Source organism: Podarcis muralis, chromosome 13, assembly GCF_964188315.1.
Source record: "Podarcis muralis chromosome 13, rPodMur119.hap1.1, whole genome shotgun sequence".
NCBI lineage: Eukaryota > Metazoa > Chordata > Lepidosauria > Squamata > Lacertidae > Podarcis > Podarcis muralis.
The window spans coordinates 25,089,168-25,106,679 of NC_135667.1; the positions used below are offsets into that span (position 1 = coordinate 25,089,168).

At 39.6% G+C, this 17,512-nt stretch overlaps 3 protein-coding genes across 3 annotated transcripts; all 3 read right to left on the reverse strand.

The window, feature by feature from the left end:
• Positions 1-700: 700 nt before the first annotated feature.
• On the reverse strand, positions 701-1,666 carry LOC114583003 (olfactory receptor 4D1-like). The gene has a single exon (XM_028704348.2). It carries the CDS (start codon positions 1,664-1,666, stop codon positions 701-703), a length of 966 nt encoding a protein of 321 aa, XP_028560181.2.
• A 4,406-nt stretch (positions 1,667-6,072) lies between these two features.
• On the reverse strand, positions 6,073-7,020 carry LOC114583002 (olfactory receptor 4D1-like). Its single transcript, XM_028704347.2, has one exon. It carries the CDS (start codon positions 7,018-7,020, stop codon positions 6,073-6,075), a length of 948 nt encoding a protein of 315 aa, XP_028560180.2.
• Positions 7,021-11,097: 4,077 nt separating this feature from the next.
• LOC114582420 (olfactory receptor 6M1-like) lies at positions 11,098-12,632 on the reverse strand. The gene has a single exon (XM_028703437.2). It carries the CDS (start codon positions 12,163-12,165, stop codon positions 11,209-11,211), a length of 957 nt encoding a protein of 318 aa, XP_028559270.2. The 5' UTR covers positions 12,166-12,632; the 3' UTR covers positions 11,098-11,208.
• Positions 12,633-17,512: the final 4,880 nt, after the last annotated feature.

The window sequence follows — 17,512 nt, forward strand, 5'->3', positions numbered from 1 at the left end:
AAAGACCTGGTTCATGTAATCAATATAGGGCTGCCATATGTTCAGAATTTCCTGGACATAGCCGGGATTCATACATCGAAAATATCGCCGGGGCAGAATTTTCGTAAAGCAGCTAAAACGTCTGGGAAGACTCAGGAGTATAGCAGCCCATATCGGAAGTGGGTTTTTTGATTATTTTCCTTTAAAAGCCAAGATTTTGCAGTGGGAACCCTAAATTAATAGCATACCAGATCATCTAATGCCCACCACCCGATTATTCAGTATGAAGTGGTGAAAAACAACAAAACCCACAAACAAGGTGGATCAGCAAAAAAATTCCTATTTGGCCCCAAAGCAACCAGCAAGTCACATTGATAGCTCAGACAGGCAGGTGTTGCTGCAAAGAGAAGAGGGAGAGGTGTGGATGCCCAGCTCTTAAACAGGGATGTCTGCCCCAGCCCCAAGCATAAAACATATGAGTGATGCAGGAGCATCACATAGGCTGTAGCAGCCTGGACAGGCTGCCAATATGGCTTACTGCCCATAGGTGGGATACACAGTAGAACAGGCCTTTAAGGGCAGGGAGAGAGAGAGGGAGGGAGAGAGAGCACTCCTGGGGGTGATTGAAGTCATCTTCACATGCATTGGAATAGAAAGCAAAATAAATTTTAAAAATGTAGTATATACTTTTAGAAAAACATCAACAAAAGGTGCTTAAGTTCTATGTCTTTCTTTCATGAACACACAGTGATGGTTTTGTCCTTTCAGAAAGCAGAAAATTTCTTGTGAGCTTTCTAATTGTGTTTTTCATCTCAGTGTTACGCAGAGTAAAGATCATTGAGTTCAGCATTGGTGTTAAAAGGCTGTAGAGGACTGAGGCAACCTTGTCTCCTGGAAATACCTTGAAAGGTCGGTCATAAACAAACATTCCTGGAACAAAGTTTAAGCTCATGACCATGATTTGTGCTGCACAGGTGGAAAGAGCTTTGTTCTTCCCTTCTGTGACATGTGCTCTAATCTTCACCAAGATGACAGTGTATGACACAAGCAAGATGAAGAAGATCAACGTGAGGAGCAGTCCACTGTTGCAAACCATCAGCAACTCTGGGATATACGTATCAGCACATGCCAGTTTGATGAGCTGTGGAATGTCACAGAAGAAATTATCCAGGATGTTGGATTGGCAGAAAGGCAGCTGAATGAGAATTCCAATCTGGACAATGGAGTGAGCAAAGCCACCCAACCATGACCCAGCTACCAAACCTATGCAAACTTCTCTGTTCATTATAACTAAATATCTCAGTGGCTTGTAGATGGCTATGTACCGGTCGACTGCCATCGCCACGAGTAAGAAGACCACAGCACCCCCAGTTAAATGGATGAAGAAGATCTGTGCAATGCACCAATTGTAAGAAATGGTATTTGTATGGAAGAATAGGTCCCACAACATTTTCAGTGATGTGACTGATGATTCACTGATGTCTATGACAGCCAGGTTGGCTAATAGAAAATACATGGGTGTGTGAAGGTTGGGTGTTCTGATAACGCTGATTATAATGGTGAGGTTTCCAATCCATGTTGTGCTGTAGACAGTGAGGAAAAGGAAGAAGAGAACAGACTGTACTCTTGGATTCTGAGAAAGCCCCAGGAGGATAAATCCTGTCACTGCTGTGCTGTTGTTTTCCATGTGAGCAACCTGTTGAATGATGTAAAAAAGAAGCTTTTTTTTTTTTTTTTTTTTTACAATGATCAGTAAGGAGCAATAAAAATCATGCCACCAAATATTGTCCAAAGCAACTTATCAAGTACACCTGCCAGAAAATGTTACATATTAGAAGCTCTTCCTGATTCTAATGATAATATAGGTCATATAATACACTGGGTAACTTAGCTGGACAAAATTTAAGTCCAAGCTGGTAGTATTGGTAGTATTTATTGGGCTTCTGTTAGATCATGTCAAGAGATAACCAATAGTTTCCTATTGTGGCTTGAAGGTTAGAGGCACAGATCATGTTATATTCTAAAGACCAAAACACTAACTATAATATAATATTTTACCATTGCTTTAGTACTGAAAGTATTGCTAACTCTGCCATGAGTAGAGCTACTACTACTGTTGCTTCTACTCCTAATAGGATGGCAACTCTTGGCACTCCTGTTACTGTATTTCTTTTGAACACTCTTATAAGCAGGATTCTGTAATCATGGGTTTTTCTTCCATGTTGTTGTTGTAATATCTGTAACAATGTTTATAGATGTAAGGGAGCTGTACATTGTATCAGTTCTATGTCTGATAGAACATTTAGTTAGTTGGCTGACACATATTCCATTATGTAGCCATTATATTGTTTACATTTTGGGGAATTGTAAAGATAATGGAAACATGAGTATCAACTACATTTCCTATGTTGGTCTTCCTCATCGCCATCAAATATTTTTAATGAGCTGCCTAATATGCTAAAATGATAATATGCTGCAAAGTGTATTCATATGAATACACTAACCTATATTTCTATATAGCAAGTTTAATATTCAGATAATAAACAAAAATATTGTTGAAATTGTTGTTGTTTTTTCCCCTCAGGGGCACGGTTTTAGACCAGAATATTTAATTTTCTACAACTATATTTCTGAACCAACCATAATTTCAATATGCTGTTGATGCCACAACATTCTCATTAGCAGAGCATTTTCTAATTACAATTAGAAAAGACCAAGCTGATACAGGAATACTTCCATTTTCTTTCTAGAAGCACAGATCCTTTCACTTGGCGGACACCTCTTCAAAGCACACAATTCAGTGCAGATAGCCAGTCAAACCATTCACCACCAACTTTTAAAATAATCAGGATCAGGCATCCAGAAACTGAAAAAGATCCAAGTTCTTCTTTCCAGAAGCAGATGGGTCCCAGTTGTTAGAGTGCACAACATATTACTCTGAGATCTTTAAAGTTATTGTCTTTGGTGACCAGGTGGAGAATAGCTCTACAATATCCTGAATAGGGAACTGGGGCTCATTGTCTCTGAATAACAAATGAGAAAATGGATTTTGTGCACCTTGCTGGTGTTGGCTATGACCTTCCCTCCTTGGAAAGGAGGCTTGCTACAAACTGAGAATGTAATTCAATGGAAGGGGACTTCATCCTCAATATATGTCCTATAAATCATTTTTATCTTCAACATACCTTTAAATGTCATTAGACAACTTATGTAATAGTAAAAGCCAGGAAATATGGACTAGTTCTTTGGAAGTGGGACCTTCCAAGAAAAACCTTGTGTCCCTTTTCAGCCAAGCACCTCATGATTCTTCAAGAAGTACGCTAGGATCAGAAGTTGATTCTCTTGATTCTCTATAATTTCATAGTCCCAGCTTTAATAAATGAACCTTTCAGTTTGTCAGATGGAGTGAAGTTAAGTAGGCTTCTCCCTATACAGAAATCACTAACACCTCCGGACATCCTGTGATACCTAAAACAAAAAACCATCACCATCATCATCAACAACAAAACTATTGATTGAACTATGTGCCTAAAGCTACTTAGTACAGCCAAGGTAATAATAATGCAAAATAATTCCCCAAAAGGCTTGTCTGTGAATCCAGCTGGATTCTTATTAATCAAATAAACAATGGAAGACTCCAGCCACTGCACTCAAGCTTTATCAGACTTCGGAGAATAACTGTATCTGCACTGTGAATCGGGAACAAAACCACAAAGGGGATCATTAAAGATTTTCAAAGCTACAATCAGCTAAATATTGGCACAGACATTACAACAGATATTGTTTCTTTCCTTTTCCTTTTTTTGTGAGCAAGACATACACATACAATTGAACTTACAAGTAATACATAGCTACAGTATTCCTGTGTTTTGCACTTACATTGGTCCACGTTTATTAGTTGTTTCTGTTTAAGAATGTATATTTTCAATTTGTTACCTGCTCTGTTCTAAAATGTGGCTATTTTAGTGGGGGGTTTTATTATTTGACTTTCATTTGTGATATTTTAGGGTATTTTGAACCACGTAGAGATTTTAATAGAAATACAAAGTGGCATATAATTTACCTAAATATATATATATATTTAAAAAAAAATACAGTAAAGCCAGTATGGAAAAGAAGTTTAACAGAGAACCAGTCAGAATGTTTGGACTATGACCTGGGAGATGCATATTCAAATCCATACTCATATATGTGGATAACTGGAGGAACGTGGGTCAATCAATATCAGCCTAAACCATCTTACAGGGGCAGTGTGAACAGCATATATTTAAAGCCCATTATTTCCATGAAATAATATTGTGAACTATAGTTTACTCCTCACAGAGCTACATTTTCAAAACCCTTATCAAGCTACACTTCACAGGATTATATCAAGAAAATAATATGCTTTAAATATTCTTGTGAGAAAGCCTCTCCTCCTTCTGGAGGGGAGGGGTTGTGAGCGGGAGACGATTCCTGTGTCATGCAGGGGGCGCTCCGCTAAAGGAATCCGGCGGTCGTGGATCCTGTCTGATGCCCGTGTGGCTTGGGGGCATGGCATGACCCTCGGTGACATCAGGAGAGAGCCTATAGTTGTATTAGCATCAACTGGCTCCACCTTCTGGTGAATAAACCCCCTTTGGGCTCACCCCTCTCCGAGTGGGTGGAGTCTAATGTTCCGTGGTCCAATGCCTAAGCCAATACCTTCTCACATGCTGTAATCAATAAAGCTGTGGCCTTTTCCTTACCCATTAACCTTACATACTGTGTCCATGTGTCTTTATTCCCCAAGCGGGGATCGGGTCCTCGAATCACAATAGGTGCAAGGAGGAGAACCATGTTTACACTTTTTAGAGGGAAAGGGTATGCGTGTGTGCAGTACACAGAAACTACATAGCTTTGTTGAAAGCCATTTTGTCTTTGTTCAAAATTCTTCAGATCCCTGTTCCATGCTAACACGAGGTCCTGCACTTGGTTAAAAAAAATTGCTTTAGGTAAAACTCAGTGGCAACTTAGGAATGCATAAACTCACCACATTAAGTCATTTCATACATGTTGTGTCATTGTTTCATGATTGCTAGTGAATGGGACAAAGAGAGGCCAAGGCTGGGGTAAAACAAGGCAACAACTTTATCGGTTGTTATTATATTATGTGTTGGCATGGCATACAGGCAGGGTTCCTGGCATCAGTCAGCTCAGCTGCTGGCTGATGCCTCTCACACACCCATGTCTGTCGACTCAGGACTCAAAGGAGAAGGGAGTGGGCCACATTGAGAAAGCTATGGTTGACAGGGCCCAACCCATGTCGCTGGTGTGAGGCAACCATTCTCAGCCCCCCTGAGTTGAATCTGAGACTGTACATGACTCCACCCAAGACCCCTTATCAGGGTTCCCTTATTTGGCTATGGATTATGGCCCATACTTCTCCCATGCCAAAAATTAAAAGTTGTGACACAGTGTTGCTTCAAACCATTTTTTTAATTACAAAGCTATATATGTTGTTATAAAGAATATACTAAAAAACAAAGCAAAAAATAATAATATGCAGATACCAATGTCCAAAGTTGGACTTAGACATAGATTTGAGGGAGGGCAAAGAATGTATATAACATGCTGTTGAAATGTGTACAAGAATAAAATGTAATTTTAATCTCACATGTAGATAGTGTATCCCCAATGACTACCTTCCTTTCTGCACCTCTGTCAAAAAGTCACCAACTGTGACAAAGTGTGGGTTCTTTCCAAAAACAACTTCTCTTGAAATTATTCAGATATTCCCTCTGAGGAGGAAAATATATAGCCATGATGGATGTTTACTTCAGCTAAAATTGAGTGGCAAATCTAAGAGTACCCATTCTCAGTGAATTTTCAAATTGGATCACTATAACACTATAACACCATATAACTATAATACTATAACATCTTCAACAGTCCCTGTAAAACCGAGACTATTTTGGGCACTGCAATCTCCCCCTCCCTCCAAAAAGCGCTTTTTGGGCCCATGTTTTTGGGTCACCCCTCAAAAAAAGTGTCTTTTGGGGCCACAATATTGTGTGAGTTATTTGACTTGTGTGGGTTAGGGTTCTGAGAACGGCAGTCTCTATGAGTAAGATGTCATTTTGATTCAGTTATTTTGAATAACATATTATTCCCAACCAGTTTTCTAATGCTGTTTTTCATTTCTGTGTTCCTCAGAGTGAAGATTATTGGATTTAGCACTGGAGTGATTGCAGTGTACAAGACCGAGGTTATTTTGTCCACTGGAGATACCTGGAAAGGGCGGTCATAAATGAACATTGCTGGAACAAAATGTAAGCTCATTACTATGACCTGTGCAGAACATGTAGAAAGGGCTTTGTGCTTCCCTTCTGTGACATGCATTCTAATCTTCACCAAAATCATAGTATATGATACAAGTAAGATAAAAAAGATCAGTGTGAGAAGCAGTCCACTGTTACAAACCATCAGTATTTCTGTAATGTATGTGTCTGTGCAAGCCAGTTTGATTACTTGCGGAACATCACAGTAAAAGTTGTCCAAAATGTTGGGCCCACAGAATGGTAACTGAAGTACCAGTGCTACCTGGACAATAGAGTGAGCAAAGCCACCCAACCATGTTCCAATAACCAAGCCTATGCAAGCTCCTTGGTTCATAATAAGTAAATATCGCAGTGGTTTATAGATAGCTATGTACCTGTCAACAGCCATAACAACTAGGAAGAAGACCACAGCACCTCCAGTGCAATGGAAGAAGAACATTTGGGCGATGCACCAGTTGTAGGAGATGGAATTTGTATGAGAGATGAGGTCCCACAGCATTTTGAGTGCAGTTACTGTGCAATCACTGATGTCTATCACAGCCAGGTTGCATAAAAAAAAGTACATAGGTGTGTGGAGGTGGGGTGTGTAAATCACTGTAATTATAATGGTGAGGTTCCCAAGCCAGGTTATGATGTACATTGTGAGAAAGATAAAGAAGAGAATGGACTGAACCTTTGCACTCTGAGAGAAACCCAAGAGAATGAATTCTGTCACTGTTGTATTATACTTCTTCAGAGCCATTTGGTGTCCTTACAATATAGCTGCAAAGGAAGTAATCATAGTGAGAGCATTTACTTTTTCAATAATAACAAAAATATTTGGAAAAAGAAAGTTTCTTTATGTCCATGATTTATTTCTATCAAATGTTCATTGTGAATGGGAAATTCAGTGTTAGTTACAGCAGTGAAATAAAAAGGCCTTTCAGTATTATTTAAAGAACTGGCATCTATGAAGTAGGCCTGGACCCACTATAGTGGTACCTTGGTTCTCAAGCTTAATCCGTTCCAGGAGTCTGTTCGTCTCCTGAAACCATTCAGAAACCAAGGCATGGGTTCCAATTGGCTGCTGGAGCTTCCTGCACTCAAGCAAAAGCCGCGTTGGATGTTCAGCTTCTGAAAAACATTCACAAACTGGAACACTTACTTCCAGGTTTGCGGTGTTCAGGAGCCAATTTGTTCGGCAACTAAGCTGTTTGCGAACCAAGGTTCCACTATACTGGGTTACAGCTGGACCTAAGGTAGGTCGCATCAGCAGCAGCACCACAACCATATTAATATATAACAAAAAAGATGTAGATCCCCAAATACATGGAATAAAGTTGGATCTTGGCTCTTAAAATGTTGAAGAATACCATTTTCAAGCGCACCAGTAATTGCCCAAAATCTAGGCCAGCTCAATAAATTTTTTTGCCTGGGGTGAAGGACAAGATGATCAACATTCCAGCATCACAAGCCAAACACTGAATCTAATTTCATATCCGGTTATGGGGCTGTGGTCATCACCACACCTCAGGACAGTACACTAGTTTAGAAAGCACAGGGCAGGTGTGAAATTATTTACTTCAACCACTCACCATCACTCCCTGCCCCTCAGCATATGCCACATAAGATAGCTATCTCATTCCACCCAAAGGTAGTTCTAGCCCTTTCCAGAATCCACCTTTGTGTGTGTAAGTAGTTCCTCAATATTGATAGACTATATTAGGCAAGTTGTTGTGATACTATAACTTAAGCTACTTGAAGGAGCAGGGGCCACAGGACATTTAGAGAAGCAGTACTATGTTCCAGGAAAGGAGAAGATCTTGCATTGACACACTTGATGTTGGAAACTACAGAGATACATATTTAGAAGAAACCTGAGAAACCTAATACTAGGTCTATTCTTATGCCATCATTTAATTTAGCAGTCCAGTCCACAAATCCTTACTCCAGACTTTCACAACCTGGTGTTCTTCCAATGTCGGATTCCCACTTCCATTAGCCCAGCATGTCTGATGGTTAGAGAGTTAAGAATCCATCAACATCCAGAGAACACCAAGTTGGGCTAATGTGGGCGTACACAGAGAGCAGTGCATGACAAAATTTGGTTTGCTCATCTTAATGAAATCTGTGAGAACTGATTCGGTTTTCTCTGGGATTCAAAACATGAGAAATACAGAATCACCCCTAGCTTGTATCTCAAGCTCAGGATTAGAGGTCCTGTGGCCCTCCAGATATTGATGGAGTCCAGTTCTCATCAACTTCAGCTTGCCTCACTATTTGTCAGGGATGGTACAGCTACAGACCAACAACAGCTGTTTTGGAAAGCACAGGTTCCTCATCCTTGCCATAGATTACAATTTCCAATTGACAAAGTGAGGTTCAGGTGATTTTCTAATTAGCAAAAAGGAGATGTTCTGTTGTCTTACCTGTTTCAGCTACTTCACATAAGATTTAGAAGCGGCTTCACAGTGGGTGAGTTTAAAATCCACCTCTATCATGGTTCCAACAAATTATCGCTCTTGTTATGACTTCAGATTGTTTGCTTCGGTTCACCATATTTCTTTAGCAGCTTTAGAGACCATACCAGTATAAAACCTTTTTACTTCAGTTTCCATTGTGCATTTTCTTGACAAATGTGTGAGAAGCAGGAAGAGAAAGCAAACTTTTGAAGACAAAAATCTTATGGATAGAAATCATTAGCTGAGAGTTACATTTTGGAATGCAATTTTCATTCAACTGTATAGTGAAGCAGCATTTCGTAAACAAGGCCAAGCTGAAAACTCTCTTAAGTTTCCAATGCAGGAGAAGAGAGATGAACTGATAAACATTTGTTTGCAGAAAATTTTGAATTCTGCTATATTGTTGTATGCACCACCAATCTCTGAGTGGTGCAAGATTCAGGGGTTCTAGGTTTTGGCTTCACTGGAATGAGGGACAGTGGAGACTGTGGTGTCTTTATGATATATGGTTGTTTTTACATATATATGCAACCTGAGCCTATGATGTAGCATTAACACCCCAGTATGGTATTGCTTCTCCCATAGCCACAGCCTTGGATTCCAGCAGAAATCAGGCATGGCTCTGTCCCTGAGCTGCCTAGCCTGCAGCCTCCTGCTTCTAGCTTCTAGCTCTCTCGCACCTTAACTCTGGTTTTTGTCTTTGTAACTACCAGCAGTGGCGTAGCGTGGGGGGTGCAGGGGGGGCCAGCCGCACCGGGCGCAACATCTGGGGTTAGGGCAAATCCACAGGTTAGGGGGCGCAAATCCACGGGTTAGGGGGCGCAAATTACTTGCCTTGCACCGGGTACTGACAACCCACGCTACCCCACTGACTAACAGATAGTCGAGGGAGGGTGCCTTCTGATGAGAGCCACTTCCTTTGTTACCTTAACAACCCATACTCAGGCACGATTACCAAGAATCATGTCTGGCTGTTCCAGCAGTGGGATCCTGGTTGGATCCAGGAATTAGAAGAGACTCAGCCATACAGCCTATCCACTCTACCACCCAAAAAAGAACCACCTCACAACAATATTCTTCCCAAAGGCAGCTTTGAAAGTGAACAAGGCACACAACTGAGAGCTTCCAGCGTCCTATCTAGGTCCCCATTTCCTAGATCAATGATGCAATACACTCATTCTCTATTCATTTGTTCCAGTGTTCATTCATCACAGTTTTGCAAAGTAATCTACAATCCTTCCTGACACAATGGAGTTATCAGAGGCTGCCTTCAGTGTATAGAGAGATAACAAATAGCTGTTTTCAAATGGCATTATGGGGGTAGAGAAACATTCAATGAGCACATTGTGGTCTTCTTATTCTCTTACCTTTTTAGAGAGCAGCACTGAGCTTCCCCAAATACCCAAGTTATTGCTTTCAGGATTTTTGCCTTGGACCTCAAGGGATTTCATTAACAAGGGCATATATTTTTAAAGGTCCCCTCTCCCATTGTATTTTATGATAATTCTCAGGTGTGCTGATATGAACTTCCTGTGAGAATGTGCAGAGCCACACACTTGCACCTCAATGAGTTTTGACAGAATATAATGCTCTTCTAAAATTAGGGATACTTCTTTGGCAGCTCCACACCTATACGGAATATATCAGTGCCACAATTTAATTTATTGGCTCAGTCCACAAATCATTACATCTTTCTTTCATCACCACTGACACCCTTCTTGTTGGTTACCCACTCCAGTAAGCTCTAGCCAGCATGTCCAATGGACAGAGAGTTGGAGCCCATCAACATATACAAGGATACTGAGTTGGGAAAATAAGACTATACCCACAAAACTGTGCAAAATACAATGTTGTTTGCTCAACTGAGAGGAAGTTATGTCTGTTGTTTCCCTCTGCAGGAGCTTTGTTATGGGTTTAAATAAGAAGGTCCAAGTTCACCCCAGGTTTTGTTCCTGTCTCTTGATTTGGCCTTGAGGTTGCAAAAGATCATGATACTTTAAGGCTTTTACTTTTATTTAAAACACTTATAATTAGCACCAAAATGAAGAGCTGGTGTATAACTCTAGTAAATAAAAAAAGACTTAGATTAAAATATGCCCCCCAACCCTCCCCTTTAAATCACAAAAGACATGGGTCAGTCAAATTTAGCCACTTTAATACCATTGAAGCAGAGGAGTAAAAGCACCTATTTATTTATTTATTTATTCTTTTTTTGAACAAAAATATTCACTTTCACTTCTTCCAGGTTACACACAGAGTGGGAAGGCGCACATACATGGTAATAACTACATTTTATCTTTGCAACAACCTTCAGAAGTAGGGAAGAGTAACAGAAATTAAGGAACCCAAGTTAGTTCTCTGTCTAGGTGGAGATTTGAATCTGGTCTTCATGGCCTATGTCCAACATACTACAAGCTGTCTTATACTGACTCTCTCCCATTTAAATAAAAGAATCCTAAAACTCCAATTGATGGAATATCCTGTAACATTCATTTCTTAAGAAACATTATGATTTTACTGAATGAAAGTTTCAGGCAATCCTTCACCTTCTCATTCCTGAGACAATATATGAAAGGGTTTAGCATGGGTGTCACTATTGTGTTCAGTACTGTGCCTATTTTGTTGAAATCCAGAACGTTCCCTTTGGTTGGACGGACATAAATGACAATTGAGCTCCCATAATACAATGATACCACAGTGATATGAGAAACACAGGTTGAGAAAGCTTTCTTTCGACCTTGTGTTGATGGTATCTTCAATACAGCAACAATAATATAAATATAGGACACAACTGTTATAAGAAGTGAACCTAGAAGCAATATGCAAGATGTCCCAAAATCAACCTTTTCAGCCAATGATGTGTCAGCACAGACAAGCTTGAGCAAGGGGGCACTGTCACAGAAGAAGTGGTTGACTATATTTGGGCCACAGAATGGAAGGCCAGCTGTTACAATGCTGGGAACTAGAATAATCAGAAAGCCACCAATCCATGATCCCAAAAGGAGCTGGAAACAGGCATTTCTGTTCATGATGGATGCATAGCGCAATGGGTAGCATATTGCAACGTAGCGATCAAATGACATTACAGCCAGAATGAAGAATTCAGTTGAGCCCATGAGGAAATAGAAGAATGACTGAGTAAGGCAGCCTACAAAGGAGATGTTCTTCTTCCCCGTGATAAAATTTATTAGCATTTTAGGCATGACAGCTGATGTGATTATGAGTTCCAGGAATGAAAGGTTAATCAAGAAAATATACATGGGCAATTGAAGCTGGTGATTGGCCAGGACTAGTGCAATTAATGCAACATTACCGATAATGGTCAATGCATATATAATCAGGAAGGTAATGAAGATCAGAATCTCAGCAGAGCGGATTGTCTCAAATCCCAAAAGGATGAACTCAGTCACAATAGTCTTATTATATTTCTCCATATTTTCATGCATTCTATTCTATAGGAAACAATGTATTAGGAAAAGAAAGGGGAAAAAAGAAACAGAGTGGTTCACTAGGCATGTGCAGCAACCACAAGATTGACTCTTAATCCATATTCATAGTATTTGGAAGCAGCTTGATTGGTGCTGCATCCAAAACAGTTGTTCTGGTTCTGTGTTCTGCTTTGATTTGTTATTTGGAGCAAAATTTTATATGAAATATGAAGCCCTGTTTTGCTCCCATTGAGTATAATGGAAAATCTCCCACCAGGAATCAGCCCCTACCCTCTCTTCAATATCCCTTCCCCATTTGATTTCTGGGTGTTTTCTCAGTCAGCTTCTTTGTATCTCAGAAGAAAAATGAAGTTGTCATTATTGAATGTCAAATCAGGAACTCAATGCCAAATTTGATGAACCAACCAAATTTTTTGAACCAACAGGACTCTTCTTATGTCCTTATGAGGGGGTCAGCTGATATAGTTTTGAAACCAAATTCTTAAGTGTTGATGGATGATCTTGTACATTGGATCTGTAGCAGGTGGATTTCTTGGAAATTACAAAATTAAGGAAACATTTTTTAAAAAATCATGTTTTATTTATAATGCATTTCTAACTCAAGAACAGAAAGTTTTCTTATGTTTCAAATTGATGATTTGGGTCATCAAAGAGATACATGTGTTAAAGGGTATGGGAAAACCCAGGGGTTAATTTTAGACTCTGGATGTAGTGCTGTTATGAGGTCCGCATTAAATTATCAGGAATGTTACTTCAGTTGTGAAACACACTATTAATATTATTTTCTCTTCCCCCTCCCTACAACATTCTGCTTAACTCCTGATCAGTTATTGAATGGAGCAATACAGCCAGGACCAGTGGAGTCTAAAACTCCACTTGCCAAAGAAATAGTATTTATGTACTAAATGTTTTACAACTCAGACCTAAACATGTATACAAAAGCTATGTTGCCCCAGCCCCATGGTTAAAGTGGCAGTGGTGGTGGTGGGGAATAATTAAGTTCATGTTCAAAGCAAATGTACCTAATTCACATTTTCCAAAACTATATGAAAACTGAAACACAGCCATCCTTCATAATTCACATGTTTTTGAATTTCACAGTGCAGTTAATCAGTCATGTGCCGTTAGCAAAAAAAGAAGCATTTACTAAGGTCAATAGTGCATGAAAATGCATATATTAGTGAAAATAGCATTAAATACATTATAAAAGAAGTATATTGAGCAAAGTTTCACATAAAATTGTTTATATTAGGAGAAATGGACACTAAAGTGGTGATAAAATTTCATGAGATCTTTTTAAATAGAAACTGATGCGGAAACGTGGAGAACTGAGAAAGTGAGGGAAACCAAAATTGGTCTATGATACTACATTTGGGCAGAACTTGTGTATCCAATCTCAGGCTCCTCTTTTCTAACATAGCAATTATCAGCCTACCTCTAATAACTTCGCATAAATCTCTAAAAGTCATCTGATGATACAGAAAGAGATCATATTCCAATAGCAGGATTTATGATGCTTACCTTTACAAATCCCAGCAGGAAAAAAGTGGAGGGACAAACAGTGAGAGTCTTATTTTTGGATATTCCAAATATGTCCCTGCAGACGTTCTAACAGAAGGAGAATATCAGATTAATGGAACCAAATGCTCCCTATACCCAATAATTTGGAAACTTCTCTGCATTTCTCATCAAGTTTTCTTTAATTGTGTGTGTGTGTGTTGCGGATATTCAGTGTGTTAATTATTTCAAAAGTTATACTACTATTTAATGATTCAAGCCAAATTAATGCTAATGATGATGATAAAAATGTACACCACAATGCCTACTTGTTTCTATTCAACTTCATCCATAGAAAGACAACGTTGGCCCACATTTCAAGATACTCTGAGTCTGCAAAGAGGATGAAAAGATAGCACGTTTCCTTATATTATCACTGACAAATCCAAAGTATTAATTATTTCATCTTCTAAAATATTCAATGAACCTCTGGGAAGCAATTAAAAAACTGCTATCCAGAGATTAGAATGTCATATTCTTTTTTAAAAATACAAAATGTACAATTATTATGGATTGAATCAAGATTAAGGGCTCTTCCACTTGTCCTGTGCCTAGAATTATGGGTCTGAGTAGTTTCCCCCTTGCTCCACAAAAAACCCATTATTTAGCTCTAAACTGGAGCAACCCTCAATCTGGAGAAACCAAAATGCTGTTTGCTCTGCTTGAGCACTAAGAAGTGGTTTTCCCCAGGTGTCTGCCCCAATCAGCAGTCTAGCTGCTGCATTAAGCACCAGCTGGAGCTTCCAGAACAAGCCCACGGGCAACCTCACACAAAGTGCAATATAAATTTGCAAATACATCACATGGGTTTCATTAAAAATAATGTGAACAGATAAATATACCAGTAGGGGACTGAATTTTTGAAACTGAAAGTTCAGACCTGAATATTAGAAGAGGTTGATAGGTTGGCTGGAATGAGAGTTTCAAATCAATACCCTTCTATTGCACTTCAAGGGGAAAAGTGAATTTTTGTAAAGCTACACCAAGCCAGTGTGGTTGCCATTTTCTGCTCTATTCCAAGGAGATGTTTGAAAATATATTACAATCATCCCAATGAAAATGATGGCAATCCGCCCAATGGAAATAAGGTTTGACTCCGACAACATTGAAATTTGACTTTTGTCTCAAACAGTAGCCAATCTCTGATTTTTTGTTTGATATGATATCAGTCCTGCAATGAACAGAAAGTCAACTAATAAGAGGTTACACTTAGGATTAATAACTCTTTTTTTCAATTAGGACCTTTCTTGTGTTCAGATCAGATCTTAGAACAATGATGTAGCATTTTGGAAGAAATATGCAAAGTAAGAGGCCAGTGTTGGAGGCCAAGATGGCAAAAACTTCCACAGCCACTATGTATTTCCCCTTGGTGCTCAGGTAACCTGGAATGAAGGAGATCCAAACACTGCAAAACACCAGCATGCTGAAAGTGATGAACTTGGCTTCATTGAATGTATCTGGCAGTTTCCTGGCCAGGAAGGCTACTGTGAAGCTGATCATGGCCAGAAAGCCCAAGTAGCCCAAGACACAGTAGAACATGGTGATAGAACCTTCATTACATTCCAATATAATATGTCCAGCCTGTGAGTGCGTGTCAGCTTTGGGGAAGGGAGGAGAAGTTAACAGCCACACAATGCAAATACCCACTTGAATGAGCGAGCAAAAAAGAACAATGGAGGTGGCTACTTTCTGCCCTAGCCATTTCCTCATGCTGTTGCCTGGCTTTGTGGCCAGGAAGGCCAGGACCACCATGGTGGTTTTTGCCAACACACAAGAAACTACAACAGAGAAAATGATGCCAAATGCTGTTTGCCGGAGCAAGCAGCCCAGCTTCCCAGGCTTGCCAATGAAGAGAAGGGAAGAAAGGTAGCAAAGCAAGATGGAGGCAAGCAGAACACAGGTGAGGTTCCGGTTGTTGGCTTTGACAATAGGGGTAGTCCAGTTTTTTAGAAAAATGTGCATTACCAAAACTGTTAATGCAGCAAAAAAGATAGCAAGGACAACCAAGACAATGCCCAAGGGCTCGTGATAGGCAAGGAAGCTCAGAACCTTTTGAATACATTTGTTTTTGTTCCTATTTGGATATTGATCTTCTGGGCATTTTAGACAATGAACTGCATCTGAAAGGGACCAAGAAAGTGTCAGTAGGTGTTCCAATTGTTATACCTTTATTAGTTTGCATAAAGTTGAAGGCGTGTCAATTTAATGCTAGATAATAATGACTCCCCGTTTCACAACTAACTGAAAGAAGATGCTTCCAGTCCAAGTTATACAAACTTTGGCTAGTGGTAAGTCCACAAAACATATTAAAATTTTATTCTGAATATCCATGGATAGGATAGAACTTTTAGTCACTAGTGGGCATAAGTGTACCTAAATATGTGTGGTCAATTTCTTTGAAGATATTTTCCTTTTGTGTACATATTTAATTGCACTCAGCTCATGTAATTATAGAATTCAGTTTATAGTATTGTAGAGAGAGAAAGAACCTTGAGGATCATCTAGCCCAACCCCCTGCAATGCAGGAATCTCAGCTAAAGCATCCATGACAGATGACCAACCAATCTCTGCATAAAAACCTCCAAGGAACGAGAGTCCACCACCTCCCAAGAGAGTTCATTCCACTGTCAGACAGCTTGTTTAGCTGGAATCTCTTTTCGTGTAACTCGAAGACATTGGTTTGGGTACTACCCTCTGGGAAAGGAGAAAACAACATTGCTGCTGCTTCCATGTTACAGACCTTTAGATATTTGAAGTTGGCTATTGTATCTCCTCTCAGTCTGTATATCACCTACCTGTCTCATTAGAAAACATGTCTTCTGGGCATGGATTACAGCCATAACAACAACTTGGTTTGCCTTCTTGAACCATCCTTTGCTGTCCATGGTGACAGCTCTCAACACACCTAGAACTTGGTGGTAACTAATGATTAGAAAACAGATATTATGTCACATCCAAATTTTCATACAAATACAGCTATATTTCTATTCTACCTGATAACCCAATAACTTCTTGCTCTGATCAGCTGAATAATTATTTAAAGTCATTGACAATACATTTTCAGGGGAAATATCAGTGGGGATGGACAAACAACCACCAATGGCTCAGGGATTTATATGATGATTGAAGAGTAATTTCAGGAGGATGGGCAAATTTTGGGGTTTCTTGCAGTCTCAACTACAATAGAGTGTTCGTGTACACAGTCATGTTTTCACACTGCACTTGACTCTGAGAGCAACAGGACATCATCAAGTCCCGTTGCTCTATTTAAGGCACACAGAAGAAAGAAGCCCAGCACACTCATGGCTACTATGAGCAAGTGGGTAGAAACAAATAATCATAATAAAAGTACAAGGCAAGTGAAGAAGCTCGTGGACTAGCTCATAAAGGGACTCGTGGGTCTGCAGATTTATAGGATTCATGATCTGTTTTGGTTCATGATCCACCCAGATCAGCTGAGTCCACTTTGAAATCCAAGTTCTGTGGGTTTCTGCTCTGTCCCTACTTCCAAGAACATTAATCTTACCTCTAAGATCCATGGGCAACAGTGCTGCAGCATCTGGACAGTAACATGTATTTATTCAGTTGTGACTATAAGCTGCTAAGTATTTTCCTACCTGTTTAAGTCTGTCGTTCCACACAACATCTATCCCAGTGAGGGTGAACTCATGGTTTGGGGAAATACTTGCAAACTTGGGTTTAATGGCAGAGAAATTGGGGTAAATGATCCAGTTGATGATATCATAGCCAGCCGAAACTTCTCCATATTCAATCAATACTTCATGCC

Excerpts from the sequence above, each read along its gene's own strand:
- LOC114583003 (XM_028704348.2), bottom strand. The coding sequence starts at position 1,666 with ATGGAAAACAACAGCACAGCAGTGACAGGATTTATCCTCCTGGGGCTT.
- LOC114582420 (XM_028703437.2), bottom strand. The coding sequence starts at position 12,165 with ATGCATGAAAATATGGAGAAATATAATAAGACTATTGTGACTGAGTTC.
- LOC114583002 (XM_028704347.2), bottom strand. The coding sequence starts at position 7,020 with ATGGCTCTGAAGAAGTATAATACAACAGTGACAGAATTCATTCTCTTG.